General features: G+C 40.1%; 1 protein-coding gene across 6 annotated transcripts in view; it reads right to left on the bottom strand.

Moving 5' to 3' along the window:
* Positions 1-3,914: 3,914 nt before the first annotated feature.
* Positions 3,915-18,849, bottom strand: part of SPAG9 (sperm associated antigen 9) — a 105,812-nt gene continuing 90,877 nt past the window's right edge. For 4 of the 6 annotated variants that reach the window (XM_059732094.1, XM_059732095.1, XM_059732097.1 and 1 more), the window contains 9 exons: positions 18,018-18,098; positions 17,409-17,476; positions 16,496-16,644; positions 15,516-15,687; positions 14,461-14,574; positions 12,471-12,509; positions 11,414-11,590; positions 10,398-10,535; positions 3,915-7,645 (listed from right to left, as the gene is read on the bottom strand). In XM_059732094.1, the coding sequence (XP_059588077.1) occupies positions 7,530-7,645; positions 10,398-10,535; positions 11,414-11,590; positions 12,471-12,509; positions 14,461-14,574; positions 15,516-15,687; positions 16,496-16,644; positions 17,409-17,476; positions 18,018-18,098 (1,054 nt within the window). In that variant the 3' untranslated portion in view covers positions 3,915-7,529. The remainder of the gene's footprint in view (positions 7,646-10,397; positions 10,536-11,413; positions 11,591-12,470; positions 12,510-14,460; positions 14,575-15,515; positions 15,688-16,495; positions 16,645-17,408; positions 17,477-18,017; positions 18,099-18,849) is intronic. The other 2 variants (XM_059732096.1, XM_014601914.3) reach the window with 1 other exon arrangement.

Below are 18,849 nucleotides of genomic sequence, written 5' to 3'. Positions count from 1 at the left end.
ACACATGCTAACATGATGCATAAAGTAAAACTGTACCAAACTGAATAGTGGAGAGTGTGAACTTTAGAAGAGAACTGTTCGTTACAACAATGCCAAAAGTTATGAGCTACTGTATTAAACTTTAGAGTCGAGACAGAGGTTGTTGTATTAAACAAAGCTTCAGTGAGGACAGTGCACAGTACCAAACAGGGACAAGTTAGTGAAATAAAGTTGCTAGTTGGATAATGAGGTTTCAATACCTGGGGATGTTTTGGATATACACTTTGAACCAGCGCTGGGTGTAATTACCCATAATTAGTGTCACAGTTCATGAACTGTTGTTCTCTTCCCTCCCCGCCGCATTATAAATACTGTGAAAAGCAGGAAACAGCCTTCCTGTAAGAGCCTTCACTGGCTGGAAATAGTTTGCTTGCTTTCCCTTAGTTAAAAATAATTATGACCACACCTGACTGTAACAAGCCAGGCCAGGCAGTGGAGTGAGCGGGGTGCATCTCAACCAGCTGCGAATTTCGGGGATTCCTCCGCCTGGGCCTGACAAACGCTGTGGTCAGTTTTGTAGATGCAGGACCCTGCTGCAGCTTGCTGTGAAAGGAGGCACGTTCCTCTAAGACCAGGCCTTACTTATGACAATCATCCCGTCTTAAATCCTGCTTCAGTGACATAGGCTCTGAGGGCTCCTTTCATGTCATTACCATCTGTCATTGGAATAATTGGGTGTTCCCACTGGCTTAAAAATCCCATCTTTTCTTCCTCAAAAATATTCCTAATAGTTCAACTACTATCACTCCTGGGAATTTGGTGATTATCCCTCCTTTTCTCAAGGCAGAAACTGGAAAGTCAAAAGTTACTTACCTAAGGTCACTCATTCCATGTCCGCCGTAGCCACGAGGAGAGCTCAGATGCTCCTGGTGGCAAAGCTCACAATGACTCCTGACAGTGACACACCTATTAAAAGCATGCTGTCGTGCTGTGGTTTTCATGGCATGCATCGCAGCCAGATCAGAAGTGGTCTTGCTTGCACCGGAGCGAGCACTGCAGGAAAAGGGAAACCCAGAAAACTGGTAAGAAATGTTTGTAAGACAGGCAGTGGGAAGTGTTCAAACCCCATCACTCTCAAGCTGACTTGCCCAAAACTCTCCAGGAAAAACTGAAGAAATAATCTACCCTGTATTGAAGTGGTACAAGGCACTTTTTGGAAGTCGTGGGGAAATGGTAAGCATTGAGCTCCAGCTTAAGTGTGCACCCCAGACACTAGCCAGCACACAATTCTGCCCAGGACCCGGGGCCACTTTTGAAAAGCCAGTTGGCCTCACCAGCTTTTCCTCTTCTGCTTTAACACAGGTTCTGCTGAAAGGAGCACGGGTCCACATAGCCAGTAACACCACTTCAAGGGTCACAGCTGTCTTCCTAACTGAAAAGGCCTGGTACATATGCTAAGCTACTGAGTAAAACAAGGATTTGGGAACAGGAAGAGTGGTCAGCTCACAAACACCAGCCTTTTTGATTTGAGCTCAAATCCATTCTTTCTTTTTTTACTATCTTTCTTCCTCTCTCTCTCTCTCTTGCAGGGTAGGACAGGAACGAGCAACCACCCATGCATTCAGTGATCTTTCAGAACTTTCCCACGTATTTTGGTGAACCAGGATCCGAATCCTCCTGGTTTCTTTCCTCCTTGTTCCAAGTAATTGGCTCAATTAAAAAAAAGAGAGACACATTTTAAAGGGAAGCTCAAACAAGAGGCAGTTCCAAGATGCACCCAAGTTATTATAAAAAGATGGTAGCAAAGACAGATTATTTAATTCTCATAGCTGTGGGCTCTCTCACATACTTCAGCACAGAATTACTATACTAAAAAAAAGTCCTACAGCCAAAAGTGGCTAAGGTACAAGTGCTTTATCCCCCGATGGCAGCAGCAGGAGGTTTACTTGTCCCTGGACAATGCTGCTGCCATAGCATTTCAAAGTATCTACAGTGAAATGTGCATCTTCAATATGAGAAGGCAGTTGCTATGTCAGCTGGAGGAGGGCTGGTGCCAAACTGTATTGTTCCCCATCTGTAACCTTCATCAGCAGGAAAATGCGGCTAAATGATACAACTGGTTTTAGGTCTTTCACTCTGCTGCTTGGCCCGTGACATTTGAGAGAGATTCTCAATGTATGAGAAAGGAGTTAACACAGAATGGTTTAAAAAGACATGAAAACTGACTTCACTGCTGCAGCCATTTGCTACGAACTAATTAAGCTGCATCTCTCATAACAGATGGGGCTACGTAGAAGCAGACGAGCCAGGAAACATTGGAACCTGACTCTAACCGGGCATTTTGTTCATGCATCAAGAATGAATCTCTTGGCATTGTCTTCTCTCTCCTATCGACCTTAGAATTCAGTACAGATCCTTTTCTGCATATGGGCTAACAGCTCAACTTGGCTTGAAAGACTGCAAGTCAGACGCTTTGCCAAGATGGACAAGAGACCTCAGAAAAATACAGTCGGTGCCAGTAATCATTTCAACTGAGTTGCAGTCAGAGGTGGAAATCCTCTAAATTCTTTGCATGTGAATCATAGGTTGATATTTGCCTGGAAACAGAGCCAGCTTTTTTTTGTCTTAATTTAAGCTATGAGTAGAAGTGAATAAGTAAAAAGATCGTTAAAAAAAATGGGGAGCAATTGGGGGTAGCAGGGGAAAGAGGGGAGACCAGGGACACCATAAGCCATAAAGGCAAGACTTGGATATCAATGTCAATGTAAGCTGGTTGTAGTCTCTCCACTGAGCAAGTCTGGGGTAAAATCAAAAGCTTCATTGATACACACAGTGCAAGCAGGGAAAGAAGCTGCAACTTCAGTGCCATAAAAAAACGCAGGACTGACAATATTATTAACAGGCTCTTTGAAGAGCTGCAAGGAAAGCAAACATGGGGAGAAACAAGTGAGAAATGTATTTGGTAGAAGTTAGATCAAGGTAAAATGACTGCAACTGGCTCCACGTGAGCCCTGCATCTTGACTGTGCAGTTAACTTGAACCCTATCCACACAGAGGAAACTTTTGCTCAAGTGTTACTAACCCCCGTTGGCTGGCCTACTAAGGATGTGGTTACAGCTCGAGTGAACAGACTCAAGCTGCTAAACCCTCTTTAAGCTCAGTTTATTGCAGCTGCGCTGCTCTCACCTGAGTTAGCCTCACCTGAGAGAAGTGAACGATGTATGCTTGAGTTTCCACGGCAGCAATGCAATAGCCATCCAAAGTCTGCAGGCTGCTAGGGCTGTGTTGAGTACAGGAAGATAAAGTCATTGAACCTGGGCTTTACACCCTGCGCTCATCATAACCCTGTTCTAGATGTAATTCAAGGTACTGACTCTACCCTCCAAACTCTTCAACACAGCCAGCTCAGTGGGGCCACTGGCCTTATGAGGGTACAAAACTGCTCTATTGGCTCCAAGAAATAAAATCAACTGTTCACACAGACACCATCCCCATTCCTCCAGAGATAACCCAGGACATGCATGAAGGCAGCTGAGGGAGCTGTGGTCACTAGTGCAGGGGAGAACACTAGCGGATATGATAATGTGCATGTTGATACAGATAAGCCCCTTTCAGAAGTATGGACTTTATGAATGAACTCAAATCCATTCCACTGAGGGGTTGTGGAGGGGGCAAGACTGGTCTCCGCCAGAAGTATCAAAATGCATCAATGAGAAATTCCAGTTTCCTCTCTAACTCCCCAGCTGTGGGAGAAGCAGGGAGGGACAATGGGTTTTGGCAGCAGCATAGTCCACTTTTTCCATACCTCTGGATTTTACTGAGCATTCAACTGTCAATTCAGAACTATCGGCCAGTTCTCTCATCTGGTACCTGTGGCAACAATGACCACATAATACTCAGTGCGAGACTGCAAAGGAAACGCACCACACCAAATGCATGTTTCATATACATATTTATATATATTTCATGTACAAAGTTACATTCTGAACCCCAAGGATTCAATAATAGAAATAAATACTGAAATAACTACACTGCTATATGAGCTTCCTGCTCACAGAAAAGAAGCCTCAAGTTTTTAACAGACAGCAAGTTTAACGCTGTAGTATCCATCTCGGGTTACAGAGGCGAGTAAAATTCAGCGTAAAGTGTCTAACAGACAAAAAACTTCCAAAAAATTACAGACCATAAAATGTTTAAAATAGATTTAAAAGGTTGAGAAATGTGCAACAAAATTAATAAAGGAAACTTAATTTTGTTAGAGGGAAGGAGCGACGTTTAGTGTATAGAAAAAAAATGCTTTGAGGTGCAACATAGGTTGTTACAATATGGCATAACCCTGTTAGAAAAAACCATTTAACTTCACCAAGAGCTGTATTTAGTTGACTGTGTCTCATTTTACAGAAGAGGGTCTTTGTAAGACCCCCACCTCAACAGGGTCACTTACAAGAGTGCTAAGTCAGGTTTAATCCTTTGGTAACTTTTATAATACTCACATGGAAATAAATATTCAGTTACACAGCATTTTAAAAAGACACACGTTCTTTAGAACAGTTAGTATAATAAAACAGATTTAACATGTGTTCGTTACTAAGGCAGCCTATGATAAAGTGTCTACACTCTGCCAGCTCTATCTGATCCAATGCAGGAAGACCTTGACAAGAAATGAACAATACAGCAGCTTATATAATTCATTTTACCTTTACCATGCAAACACACTTATCCAGACAAGTAATGTGCTGCATATTTTTTGTGCTCGAAATGTTTTCAAACGATTAACAAGCTGTAACTATCAAGAGCTTCATTCCTATTTATATGATGCTTAAACCACATGAGCGTGATGCATAAACACGTTCTTGAGACTTGGGTTTTCAGGAGGATATTGACATCTCGATACATGGTTTTGACGTGCTTTACCCACCCTTCAAAGTGACCCGGAGCAGGGAGTTTATAAATCCCAGTGCACTGTGATGAGAAATACACATCTCCAACACCTACTATTCTTTAGGACGGGGGAGGAAACTTGAAATGAATCAATGCAGGGTAGTGCACAAACCCCTTGTCTATACCCAGTGGTACTAGAATTATAGCTAGTGTTTTCTTCAAAACCCCTCCACTACTGGACAGAACATTTCTGTCTCTGTAAACACCTGCAAGAGCTGGTCCATTGAAGCAACTGGAATGACACAGTGTACCAGATACATTTGGCAAAAGACTAGGTAAGCACTTGCCAGACACGTCTGCTCTATTTGACAGCAGTGAAGCAGTTTAGAGAAACAGCTCACTAATAAGTACAAATCAAATACTAGAATAAAGATCCAGGGAACAGAATTGTGCGTTTTTTCTTCTTCTGAGACCATGAGTGTGACAAGCCACTGGTGAGTAAAGCTTTGGAGACAGTTTTCAAATGGCCAGTGTGTTAAACTCAAATGGAAAGACAGCAGGAGTAATAAAACTGCACCACTCAGTGATGCATTTTGCACTACCATTACAGTTTAGTCAACATTTTTCTTAGACACCCAATTTCACGAGTTATAACTCAAAAATGTGCTTGACATTCAGCATACAAATCTATATATATTTAAAATAAGTTTTTATAACAGTGTTTGATTTTATGTACTTGTATCATTTTTTTTTAAAAAGTTCCCGGGTTTTAGCTTTAAGCCAAAGCAATTTAAGAGTGATTTTGAAAGATGAAAATTGGGAAATTAATTTGTGAACATGCTCTCCCCACTTTTGGCATCCTGAAGAGAAAAATACTAGCAAGATATTAGACATTTTTCATAAGGATTTTACTACATAGTTCATGTCCTAAATACATATTTACGCAAGGAACAGCCATGTACAAAATATGCTGCTTAAAAAGTATTTATACATATAAATCTAACCAATAGACCTGAATGGAGTTTTTCTGGCTTATCAAATATGATATGCATTTGAAAAAGCTGCCTAAATATATATTTACACAATAGACCTCAGCTAAATGTGTTCATTTAAAAAAATTAAGAAAATATATAAACACATGTTTGCCTGATAGACCAGAACTGCTCCTATTGCATAAAAATGTTTAGGCAGTTTTAAAAAAAGTGTTTCTAATATTTACTCCTCTGAAACTATTCCAGTCTCTCACTGTCAAGTTGTTCATTTCTCTACTAATCTGTCAGGAACGGTCCCAATCATTTAGGGGTACATGTAAATATTTGTTTAAAAAGGCTTCCTAAACTTGTACTTCCCAGAGACTAAGTTAAGGGACAAACTGGATAAATATTACACATCTGAAAGAAATAAATATAAAGTTCTGATATCAATGCAGGAGATTCAAAGTAAAAGGAAGACGTATGATCTTACACTCACACTGCTGTAGTTACATATATATACTGTGAGTAGAGAGAGTGTCAGCCTTGATTTTAGACTCTCCTGGCTTTTGTCAATTTATTCAGTCTTATAGTGTTATTTCATCTGCTGTGGCAGTCTTCTCTCTAACCAGCAGTACTTCACTGCCTAAATAGGGGTATGAAAACTAAAATGTACATATTTTGTGCCTAATTACGTAGAGCTAAAGTTCTTCTTCAATCTCACTAGGGCCAAACGGATTTCCCTGTGTGTGTCAATCATTTCTCTAGCTCTAATTGAGGTCTGTAACCTCCACAACTACATAGTGCCTCATGAGTTTGACCAGGCAGAGAAGATTACGCCTGGGGGTTAGGATATATATGGATTTAAGACATGAAGGGGGGGAACAAAAGAAATCACATCTCCCGCTCACGGATTTACAACTTATTTCCAATTTTAAAATAATCTCAACATCTAAGAATGTCCTTTGGAAAAAAAAAAAAAAAAAAAAAAAATCACTGAGATGTGACAAGTATTCATGGTAGGAGAATGGAAAAAGCCTGTTGAAGGCAGCAGCTCTCTAACGTTAGAATTCTTCAGCAAACAAAACCTTACATTTTTATTTCAATATCATTCAGTTCTTTACAGTCTCCTCTTTCCCCAGGAATCTTGATGAAGATGGCAAACAAAACTGTAGACCACTATAAACGAGATTAGTCGGGTTTGACAAGGAAAGTGAAAGTGTACAGTTATTTTAGCCCTCACTGCATGTCTGCCTGGATGAATCTCAACAATTCACCTGACATTAGCTGGGTAATTTTATAATGCCGAGGGAATAACTTTGCTGTTTTACTCAAATGTTTCACAGAAATCAAGCTGAGCTGTAATGAAGTTTCTCTCAATGGACAGAAGTGAAACTATCAAGAAAGTGAGCTGATTAGATGGTCGTGATCCAGTGAACTGCGTCTGGATTGCCTCCTATGATGCACACGTTCTGGGAACGGAAACGTTCTTGGACTTCATTATACTGACCTAGGTAACACTGGTGCAGTAAAACAGCACAAGCTAATTCCTGTATAGTTAAGGTCTGACAGAATTGCGATATAAAGTTAAACAGCAAAAGAAATGCTCCAACATCGTGGCGTGAAACAGGTTCCACAAAAATAAAACAAAAAAACATGCAGAATTTTTTTGCGGTCTCCAGCTGCTTCTGAGCGGGCTCACTCGCTGCCGTACATGACTTGCCACACTATCAAGTGACTCCTCTCAGCTTTGGCTACAGAAGGTTCAAGTTGTAGAGCCTCTCCGAGGAGTTCAGATTCTCCACCTTCATCACCTGAGGAAACACAGCTTAGATTCAGTTGGAGAACAATGAATGTAAACCGTGACATTAGCACTATACACAGAGCAGGGCTGGAGGGACCCATCCAACGTGGTTACATAAGAGGATGCATCAAGAAACAGCGGTTGCCATCTGCACTCCTGGTTATAACAGAATCAGATTCCTTAACAAACATCTAAAAGGCAATGAATTGAGGTTTCCAATACCAGAGCTGCTTTTTCCAGGGGACAAATCAGTAGAAGCCACTCAAATTGAGGTGCTGGTAGATGTGGTTGCAGCACAAATGGATTAAACTACGGTAAATCACCAGGACCAGATAGTAATTGCCTAAGGGTCCTGAAGGACCCCAAGCTCAAAATTGCAGGCCTATTTAAATTAGTATGTAACCTACTGTTAAAAATAGTCTCTGTGCCAAAGAACTGGTGGGCAGCCAATGTAATGCCCATGGTTAAAAAGGGCTCCGGGGAAAGGCAGGCCAGTGAGCCAAACTTCTCTTCCTGGCAAATGGGTAAAAACTATTATAAAAATAGGAGTGTCCATTACATGGCTGAGCTGGACTTGCTGGGGAATCAGCCAACATGGCTTCAGTAAAGGCCTCGCCAGTCATTACAGAAGGCATCTATAAACATGTGGATCAGGGTGATTCAGTTGATCAGACAATATCTGGACTTTCAGCAACCTTTTGATAAAGTCCTGCATGTCTCCCAAGGAGCAGAAGAGATGGTGCCATTTATGAAACAGCCAGGAAGATCTTGCACATGAATGCAAGCCAAACAAAGACAAGAATGCGCTCGTCTGAAAAGACAAGTGGCAACTGAATGCAAATGCTCACTGCAAAGTGTTAAGGTAACTTGTACAGTAGCTGCAACGCTTAGTCTGCTCTGTGCTCTTGTCCTTGTTATTTGCTCCGACTTCTTTGCATTACCTACTCCCTCAAATGGCTCTGCTTCCAGCCAAACCTGCATCACTGCTCTTGAACAGAGATTAACAAGGTCAAAACAAATGGTGATTTTATTGTATGGACGAGTGGAGGCTGAATTTAGACTGCTTGTGACCCGAACCAGGTCTCTGCAAGACGACAAGACTAGGGAAGTAGCCCCCTATAACTTCTGACCACAAATGGAGCCTACTTTGGCACAGTACTAATTAACCCACCCACACAGCACACTGCTCCCAGTTTAGGAGAAAGTCTGTACAGAGCAGCATGCACTGCGAGGGCCCCATCACCCAGAGTGGTATGCTTGCACTGTTATTATGTTGAAGCTACAGAAGTGTTTCAATGCATCCTGGTGTGGGATCACAGTGAAAGCAGAATAGTTTGAAACAAATGGGCAGTTCTAAAGTTAAACTACTTAAGGCAAATGATGACAGAGGAAACCAAATACTGCTTATTCTTAGCTTAAGCCTCAGTCAGACATTCCTGTTTTTTACCAGATCGTGCAATATCAGAATTGGTGCCCGTCTTCCTGGACTGTGACACTGTTCTTGTTATCTGAGGTATATGAAGTTGCCAGAAGGTGAAGTGGCCTAAATAAGACCCATCTGTCATGTGATTAGTTTATCAGCCCATTTTTTTCTTCGGTGACTTCTAACTTACAGCTCTGAAACTGTAATGTCTTACTCTGACGTGTTGTTAAAATCTTGATTAGGTGAAAGTGTCGCATGCTGTTGGCTGGGCTGCCACAGATACCCATCTATTAAACTTAGGAAAGAACATGAAGGATTCTAAACCATTACTCAATTCATGTATTTCTTTCCCTAAAGCTTTTAATGTTGATAACTCTTTCTTTATAACAGATGCCAGTTCCTTACTGGTTGAATCAGTGCAAACTAGTTACTGGAAAAAAAGACAGGCCAGCAAAAACTTTTGCATGAAAAACAACATGTGCTTTAGGGTGGCCATCACAGAGGACATTCCGGTTTTCTCCTGTTCTGTCCTCTATTGATACAAAACCAGACGCCTTTATGTCCTCTATTTTTCTCTTCAAGACACAAAGGCGTCTGGTTTCACATCAATAGGGGACAGAGGACAACCAGACTGTACTCTATGATGGCCACCCTAATCTGCATAGATCCTAGCACTCTCCTTTACTGACAGATCAGATTGAATGTGGTCAAAAATATTCCTAAAAAGACTTATGGAATATATAAAAACCCAAAATTATAACAAAGGTAAATTAAGTTCAAGGTACATGTTCTAACAGCGTAAGACAATAAAAAAAAAGCCTGGGGGCTAGGAAAGCCAGGCTTCACGAACATCTACATCCTGCTTGGACAAAGCCTCTTAACTGAATTCTTTTGGTTTATCCACCTCCTCTTTTCCATGTCCTAGTTCAAAGTCATTACAGAAAACACTTTCCACATACACCCACTCAAGTAGTTACCATCTTCAGTTTACATAAAGGGTTTTATCCCAGAGGTACCTATGCTGCAGAGATGGCACAGACTGTAGTATTCATACCTAGAAACTTGTAGTATTGACTGAGTGCGTGTGAAGGCTTGATGGTCCAAAGCCTTCTGGATACCAAGATACTCATCTAACGACTTAACTTTATTACTAACCATGGCTTGTCTGCATTCATTCCACGTAACTGCATTTATCCAGATAAATCCACATACATGGAGACATTTTCTCTGTCTTTAGTATCTGATGTTAGATTTATCTTCTAATAAGCTACAGCAAGTCATTAATCAGATCGTAATGAACCATATACAGAACAAAAACAGTTTGTGAGACGTCTCTTACCCATCCTGAAGTCGATATAGCCCTCTCCTCCACTTATCACCAACATAGATTTCAAGGAAGTCTGGCTGAAGGCTTCTTGACCAGTTTTATCAGCTGATATTTCAGATCCTCCACTGCTCTGTGGACAAGCAACCTGACCTGTATTTAAAAAAACAAAAAACAACCCCCCCCAAAATAAATAAAAAATTGTTTTATTCAACACCTTACAAATGAGGGACCCTCATAAAAGGAGCTGATGAGATACCAACACTGCAATAGTCTGAAGAAAATTAAAAAAAAAGGCTAATAATGCTTGTCCATGAAAATTAGTTAAAAATTGATTTGTCTGTAGGCAACTAAGAATCCATGAGCTTGACACAACAATTAGTGGAAACTCAACGGGTGACTTAATTTCTGAATGAACCAGTGCAATTGTTTTGTCTGCCGATACCCTGAAGAATACAGCACGTTCAGTTTGATTACTTCCCTGCATTTGGAACTAAGTATGTTCAAAAGAGCATCTTTAGCACTAAGTAAATAATCCAGCTCTTGCTTTCCTCAGGGCAATACAGCTGTGCACACACACGCACACATACACACATTCACTTGGGACACGCACCTGGCATTCCAGGATCTAAAAATATTTATATTGCTTTTCAAACCAAGATTCTCTTTCAGTGGAGTCACACTCTATCATAAGTGCTTCATTCATATCAAACACAGTAACCCCTTCACACCAAGGACTGGGAGAACTGAAGCCAAGTTTTTAAAATTATAGTTGTCCTAGTCCATTTGCATCTCACCACCTTTTTTCAAATAACTAAATGTTCCACTGCTCCCTTCACAACTGCACTACAACTTCCCAGGAACAAACAAGGCAATTCCCAGGCCATTCTTGTGCCACTGTCCACTGGGGGTATCTAGTTTGAGAAGAACTCTGAACATGGGATTTCTCATACTTGTTTCTATGTGGAGTTGCCAAGGAGGGAACTAAGACTGGGGGAAACTCAATTTAAGAACAAGCACACAATGCTTACCAGGTACTGCAACAAAAAACTTAACGGCATCACGGTGCCCATGGAAGCAAAGCTGTGCGTGTGCCATGGAACAATATGGGATGAAAGTCCCAGGAGTCACTTTGTCACTGTTTTCATCACCGTATACACGTATCACACTCCCAGGACGGTTTCCAGAACCTGATGTGGTTTTATTAGCTGTAAGAGAAGAAAGAACAAAAGTATTTTCTACTTGAAGATGCAGGCTGCAGGAGTGGTTATTTGTTAGGAAACCTTATGGTACCATCTAAAAGCTAAAGCCAACTCAGATAAAATGAAACAGAAGGGCAGCAATGCCAATTCAAGACAGAGCTGGAAAGAAAAATAAAAAGACTGCATGCTTAGTTATTTGGAGTACATCAGAAGATGGAGGAGGATTCTTATTAGTCTAGCATAACTGCCAAGATTTACTTTTCTAAAAAGTACTTTCAATTGACAAACAAATTAAATACCACTTAGTGACATCTCAATGAACCAAATCCTAAAAGAATCCATGTGGGTAATTCCAATTAAACTTTATAAAAGTTTTCTTTAGCAACTGTGATCATAAGGTATCTCAAGCTGACAAAACCCCACTAAAACCAGCCAGATTGGGCACAAAGGAGCTATCCAATCATAATTCTGCGTCTAGTATTTCCTGAGATGTTTTAAAACGCCATTAAGAGAAAAAGTGCTTCGAACTCATGCTAGACACACAAGCCATCTCCATTCCAAAGACTATCAGAGGAGTGAAAGAAATGGTGATTTGTAACAAGCGAGTAAATGATGTGGATTAATGACAAAGTTATGAGGTAGGATATCAACACATTGTCTGGAAGAAAAAAGTCTGTATGAAAGTTCAGCTGCAACACAGGATGATACACTAAACTGCTGAGCAGATTGGTGGCCATTTAGCAAACATAAAACTGCTGCAATGCAGTAACTGCAAGTGGAAAAACATTTAGGAACATACAAAGGGTAAAACTATAGGAGTGGGAAACAGCCTCAAAGTGGCTATTAGAAGCCTGAGAATAGATTTTTGTTCAGGATCTGCACTTACCCCTCAGCCCCAGTAAACGTCCCTGGTGGAGGATTACAGCTAAAGTGAGAAAGGAGGAAAGGGGAAATAGATAGGTATGACAGTAGAGAAGGATTAATGAGAACCCACCACTTTGATATTTGATAAGACCGAGCTTTCAAGTTTAGCTCCTAACTAATTACAGAAGATTCCAACGTAATAAAGAGCAGCAACTTGTTATAAAGGTTTCAGTATAAATGGATAAAACAGCTGTGCCGCTTTCAATGTGATTCTTTTTTTTTTGTCACTCTACAGTTAAATGGCATCAAGGTTTCCCCTTTCTCTCTTTCCGTAAAGGGACACCATCAAAACTGAGAGGCAAAACAGTGTTTTAAAGTGTCCTCATGATCCTAAGTCCACCTGCTCTAGAAAGTGATAGCACACTCTAGAGAAGATGCTCAGCTGGTCAATCTGCCAACAGACCAGGGCAGCAACTCTTCAGAGCTGAGCATGCACACCAGTTACGCTGTCCTTGTAATCGTGAACGTTTGCAGCGGTACTGACATTTACTGAACTCGGCCTACTCACAAGTACCAAGGATGAAGACAAGAAGGTAACTGTGCCCATGAACAAGAACATTAAGAGGACTAAAATTAAGCCTCCCAGTTTTGACAGAGCCCCTTTCCTTCATGTTCACAATATTCAAAAAGCATCATCTCCACTGAAGTCTAAAAAATTTGATTTTGTTGCAAGCCAAAAGCAACTCTACTTTTTTGAATGCGATTTAGCCATGTCAAGCCCACAACCACGGGAAGCTTGTTTTTCAACCTACACCCCTGTTTTTCCCCAGTACACTTGTGCAATGCAAAAAACAAACACTTATTTAATGGATGATCAATGTAATGGGACAGTGAGAGAAACAATGCATGTGCTGTTCAACAAAGCAGTTACAACACGACAATTTTTGCTGACATATAGAAGTTTCCTTCTTGAGACTGTTGCAATACTGCGTTTTAACACTACAACTAAATACTAGCAGTTGTCATCTTTGCTTTTCTAAAGGCTCTATTTTGGTGTTTTCTGTAAGAAAAAAAACCTGTGATACTGGCTACAGGCCTAAAATCTCAGCTACTGGATATTCTCTCTGTCAAAACTTTAGATGGGGGAACTTAGGTTTTTAAGACTGAAAGAGACTCATTCATAGTACTTAAGACTTGTCTGGTGCTCGAATGGATGGGGATGGGTGTCTTCCCAGTTCAACTGTCCTTTATAAATGACATTTGCTATTCCTAGAAAACACTTATTTTATTTTTAAATACCTACCATATATGACAAGAATTCAAATCAGCAGCAGATGCATGTTTTTTTTCTAGCACAGACAGACACCCTCAATTTCCAGTGATTGGGCTTTACTTAGAAGCTAAATTACTCCATTGGAAAAATGCGGTTACAGCTCCTAAGCCTTGTCCACCTTCTTTAAAAGCAGCTCAACAATGCTGCTTCTCACATTAGTCACATCTAGGGAAAGAGGCACTACCAACTGTGCAAGGGATTCTGGAGAGACACCCAGGCTGTTTTCACTGGAGTTGCTACAGCACTTACTTGACCACAGCAATTTTTTAAGCATGAATTGAGTGCTTGTATGAAGTGCCTTGTCATGACTGGAGAACAAACTCCTTCATTTTTTTCTGGACAATGGCACCACCACCACCACCATCCCTGCTCCTTTGAAGGGTTCAGTCTCCATGTCCAGTTAGTCCACAGCTTCTCTACTCAGAGTCCAGATACAAGTGTCTTTTGTCACGGAGCGTTTTGTACAGAGAGTTGTCTGCCAGGAAATAAGATGCTACACCTAAGGAAAGCTAAATGTCCCTAGGATACTAACTTGAGGCTGATTCAGCCCCAAGGTGAAATCCTCCATATCCATACCAAATTATCAAATGTTATCTCCTATTTTATTCTTACAACTACAGTGTAGCTGCCTAGTGCTTTTGGAAATACAGGGAGGGCCATTCGTTTACATTTTACTTACTTTCTGTTAATGGAATGGAGATGATGACACCATTTCCTGTCCCCACCCATAAACGATTACAAGACACCATAAGAGCTGTGATTCTCACAAAGGAGAACCCCAGTTTTCCAGTACCTAAAAACAAGCAAATGTTTTCATTAAAAGTGTTGAGCAGCAATCATCATTTGTACATTTACAGAGCTGAGTGTACCTTATAATGTCTATGCCTGTGCAAGGTAGCAAATATCCTGTCCAGAACAGAAGCACACAAATAAAGCGTCCAGTATCATGAGGAATTTAGGAAGAGACCTCACAAAGCCAAATTCACTCTTCCCAGATTTAAATTCTTGGATTGGGAAGGAATAAAAAAAAAAAAAAGCTTGGTAACAGTGAATAGATATATCTGAAACGGTGTTACAATTTTTTCCTAGTGCACATTACAGGAAAATACTTTGGAGCTTATAATGTAGGAGGCAACAATCTAAAAAAAGGACAGAATGAAAAGCAAGTTCAAAGATCTGAAACTACTTGTTTCCTGTCTAGCTAAAAGAAACCGGACTGCTCCTTCTAAAGAAAATGAAGATCATAAATTCAATCTTACAGCTGTTATAACTGCGGCTATGTGGAAAAACATGATGGCAAAAATCAGATACTTGGTTTCACAGTAATAAAATATCTCTAAGTCTGCTCTCGATCAGAACCCCTTCGGTTTCCTTCTACATAAGTAGGCTGAAAAACTGAGGCTTAAATCCACTAAGAGCTGAACTGGAACAAGAAAAATTCAGTAGTCCCACCCCTGCCATCTTCCTAAATAGTTCTGAATGCCTAGAAGATATCTACAGTTCAGAAGACTGAGCCAAAAAAAGATTGCTAGTTTTTGACAACACTGTTACAGGGGCTGCTTGATTTGTGACTACGGAATCAGGTGTGTTGAGGGAGTCAAGTCCAAGTCAGATAAGTTTTGGTGACCAATTTTCATTCCCTTTGTTGGCTAATAGGACCTTTTGCTCCATGACAGGCTAAGATAAAAGCAAATGGGCAATAAGGAGGAAGTGTTATTATACTCAGTAACTTACCTAGCATTTTGCTTACATAGGGTTCAATGTCCACATCCTGCAGATGCTGATACGTGTGCGCATGATAGAGCCGGAGCGTGGAATCCAAGCGAATTGATACCCATACCCCATCACCCACCCATGCCAGCTGTCTCACTTGGCTCTCTTTCCTTGGATGTGCATCAAATGATTTCTAGGGAAGATATTTAGAATTAAATTTGTAATGGCAAAGGCAAGAGCTTTCATCTCAGTCACTTTAGATACTACAGATAAAATGTTTTAAGCAGAAATTTGGTCAAGATTCTTAAAAACAGTCCTAGTAATTGTAGGTGCTGAACAAAGCCTTAAAGATTTATCCCACAAGAAGCACTGAGCTCTAGAAAGTCAGGTCCTTTTAATGCATTTCAAATCTGATCACTAGTCCTTTTGGGGAATTTTGGCTGTTTTCTTCCTTTGTAGCATGCTATGTACAAGGACAATCTAGACCCAACAGCTTACACATCAGGGTAACTTAACACTGAAGTCTCCTGCCACAAGAAGGAGAATGCCCTCTTAATAGTACATTAAAAACTAAACTAAAAAACAACTCCTGGAAATAGGACCATGCAAAGCTGAATTGTATGAGGCAGCCAATGGATGGGAAGAGAATAAAGTCCAGTGCATCAAGAGCTCCCTCATACCGTGATACATACAGTTAGTTATCAGACGCTATTCTCTGGTCCTGGTTAGGAAGGCAGTGGTACAAAACACAGGTTGATAAACAGAGATGGGACAAGTTTTACCGTCAAAGAAAATTTTAAAGCACAGTGAAGGGAAATTATCCTTTCACTTGTAAGGACATGCCCCCCAAAGGCATTAATTTGCTAAAAAATAGTCCGTTTCTATACATGAAAAAACAGCTTTCTGGCCTATGGATTTAAGACAATAAGTGGCTGTGCGCACATGCCACAAAGACAATGGCAACACTCAATTATTTCAACTGAAACACCAGTGAAACTTGCCTCTATTTTCATGGCCTTTGGTTGAACAACATAAATTTTGTTCCGGTAACCACACCAGACTTTGTCGTGTACCACAGTCATGCAACGGATAGAGTGATGAGGTCGACCCAGGTCTAGGAGGTGATAATTTGTCAAGTCCCACTGACCATCTTGAAAATAAGAAAAGGAACAATCCAGTGTTTAAATTAATCTGTGCGCACAACTGCTGCAACACACTGGTGCATTTCTCATTTTAGAATAATCTTATTCAGATTCCAGATATGATATACACATATATAATCTTATTTCAATAAGATATAAATAATCTTATTTCAGATATGATACACACATTTTCAAAAAGTTATTTCAAATTCCGGCTGCTTTTTTCATTAAGTAACAAATGTGTGGATGATTAGTTTCTAAAGAACTAAGTGCTATTTTGTTCTTATAGCATCTGCATGCACAGTGACTCATTAACACCAAAACATTTAGAAATCCACCAGTAGATATACACTGCTAAATGCAGTCCTTCAACAGACATATAGGTGCAATAAGCAATTATCTGTATGTAACACTGGACATCAACTGTTTTTACTAAGCATGGTAAAAAATAGACTTGTGTGCTGAGGTTTCTTTCTACATTTTCCTCACTAAGCCACAAAATCTTTAATTGCCTGCTAGGATTTCCAGTTACCGTGGAAGAAGTTTGCCAAGGCTACACTTGGTAAATGAAACTGGCAATACAATTTGACATGGTACTTGAAACATTAAAACGCCTGTAAATGCTTGTTGTATAAAAAGTCAGTAAACACAGATAATAAGAGCATACATTTTCTTTTTTAAATAAAACATTTCATAACTGTACATTTACTAAGCTGTTACAAAAGTACATCTGCACATCCACAGCTTCAAAATCTTATGCCCAGACACTTACCAACTCCTCTGTGAAATATTGCTAACGTTCCGTCAGCTAGTGCAACTAATACTATTCCTTTAACATGTCTAGGGAGAGAGAGAGAGAGAGAAAATGAGGTAGATAGATACACATCACTAAGCTTATTCACACTGAATGTAAAAGCATTCTAAAAACATGATGCATCTTACAGTAAATATATAATTTAGAGTTTACCATAATTTGATCAATTTACATTCAAACATATTTTTTTTTCAGAGTATAGTTTATTAAGTAAAAGGGCTGCCATGGAGAAATTGAAAAGAAAGCTGAGATGGCAACAACTACTACAAAGCCAGCAGGAAGCATCTCAAGAAAAATTCTAGTCTGTGTAATTTTTTCTTAATACGTGAATCTCAAAAATGAGCCTCATAGCTGGTACACATTACATCCCTCTTGCTCTTCTTGCTTCTCCCAGTGCTGACACTGCCACCCTCCTTCACCCCTGCCCATCATTTTCCCCCAAGAGATTAATTTATGAACATTAGCATCCCAACACACAGAGTAGAAATTGAATTAAACTACAAAGTAATTATTCTTAGAAAGGTTCACTTTTAAAGATTGAGAAAAGACTCTTACAGATCAACTTACACAATACTGAGAATAGAATCTTTAAGTTTAATGGCATGAACACATTTCCTCCACTGGGCCACTGAAGAATGAACATACAAGCTGCAAGGACATAATTGGGATGAATTAAACAAGAATACTGCTACAACCATGGTAATGTCTAATAAAAAGTATCAATTTCAACCAATGTAAAACTATAATTTAAATCTGAGGGGCAGGAAAGCAAGTTTCCCTCTCACACTGAGAACTACAGAACAGGTGATGGCTGAACTACATTGTCCAAGTAGAATGTTAGCCGGCTATCTAATGCATCATCTCAGCTGATAACCAAATAGTTTGCAATTAAGACACTAAGGTTTTTTTGTTTTGTTTTTTAAAGCGATACACAGTATTCAATACATCTGAATCCCTAGACTGTACTAGGGATCATTCAATGTAGAACATCTTCCCACAGACAAGAGAGACCACTTTATCTACCTTCGGTTTTGCAAAATTAAAATATATTCATTAACAGAACTACAACAAAGCACCCAACATGTTCAAATGATGCAGACCCTATGGGTATCTGTAGATGCACAGGGAGGTTGCACTAATTACAGCGTGTTGGAGCAGAATCGATTCGTCGAATCAATTAATCGAGTCTGCTGGAACGTGCTAATTAGTGAGCTCTAGCAGCCTCTGTGTTTCGTGCATCAGAATCTCCGTGCGTCAAAACAGTGGCAAGAGCGCTCTAACGAAAGCTCGTTTGGCAAGTACAGCGATGCTGATACACGAGATGCTGCGGGCACTTTAATTAGAGTTGAGAGCTGCTGTAATTAAAGTGCCCACCTCCTCGGTATACATGTAAACACCC

The sequence above is a fragment of the Alligator mississippiensis genome, chromosome 8 (genome assembly GCF_030867095.1).
Source record: "Alligator mississippiensis isolate rAllMis1 chromosome 8, rAllMis1, whole genome shotgun sequence".
Lineage (NCBI taxonomy): Eukaryota > Metazoa > Chordata > Crocodylia > Alligatoridae > Alligator > Alligator mississippiensis.
This window is presented reverse-complemented; position numbering and strand designations above follow the sequence as displayed.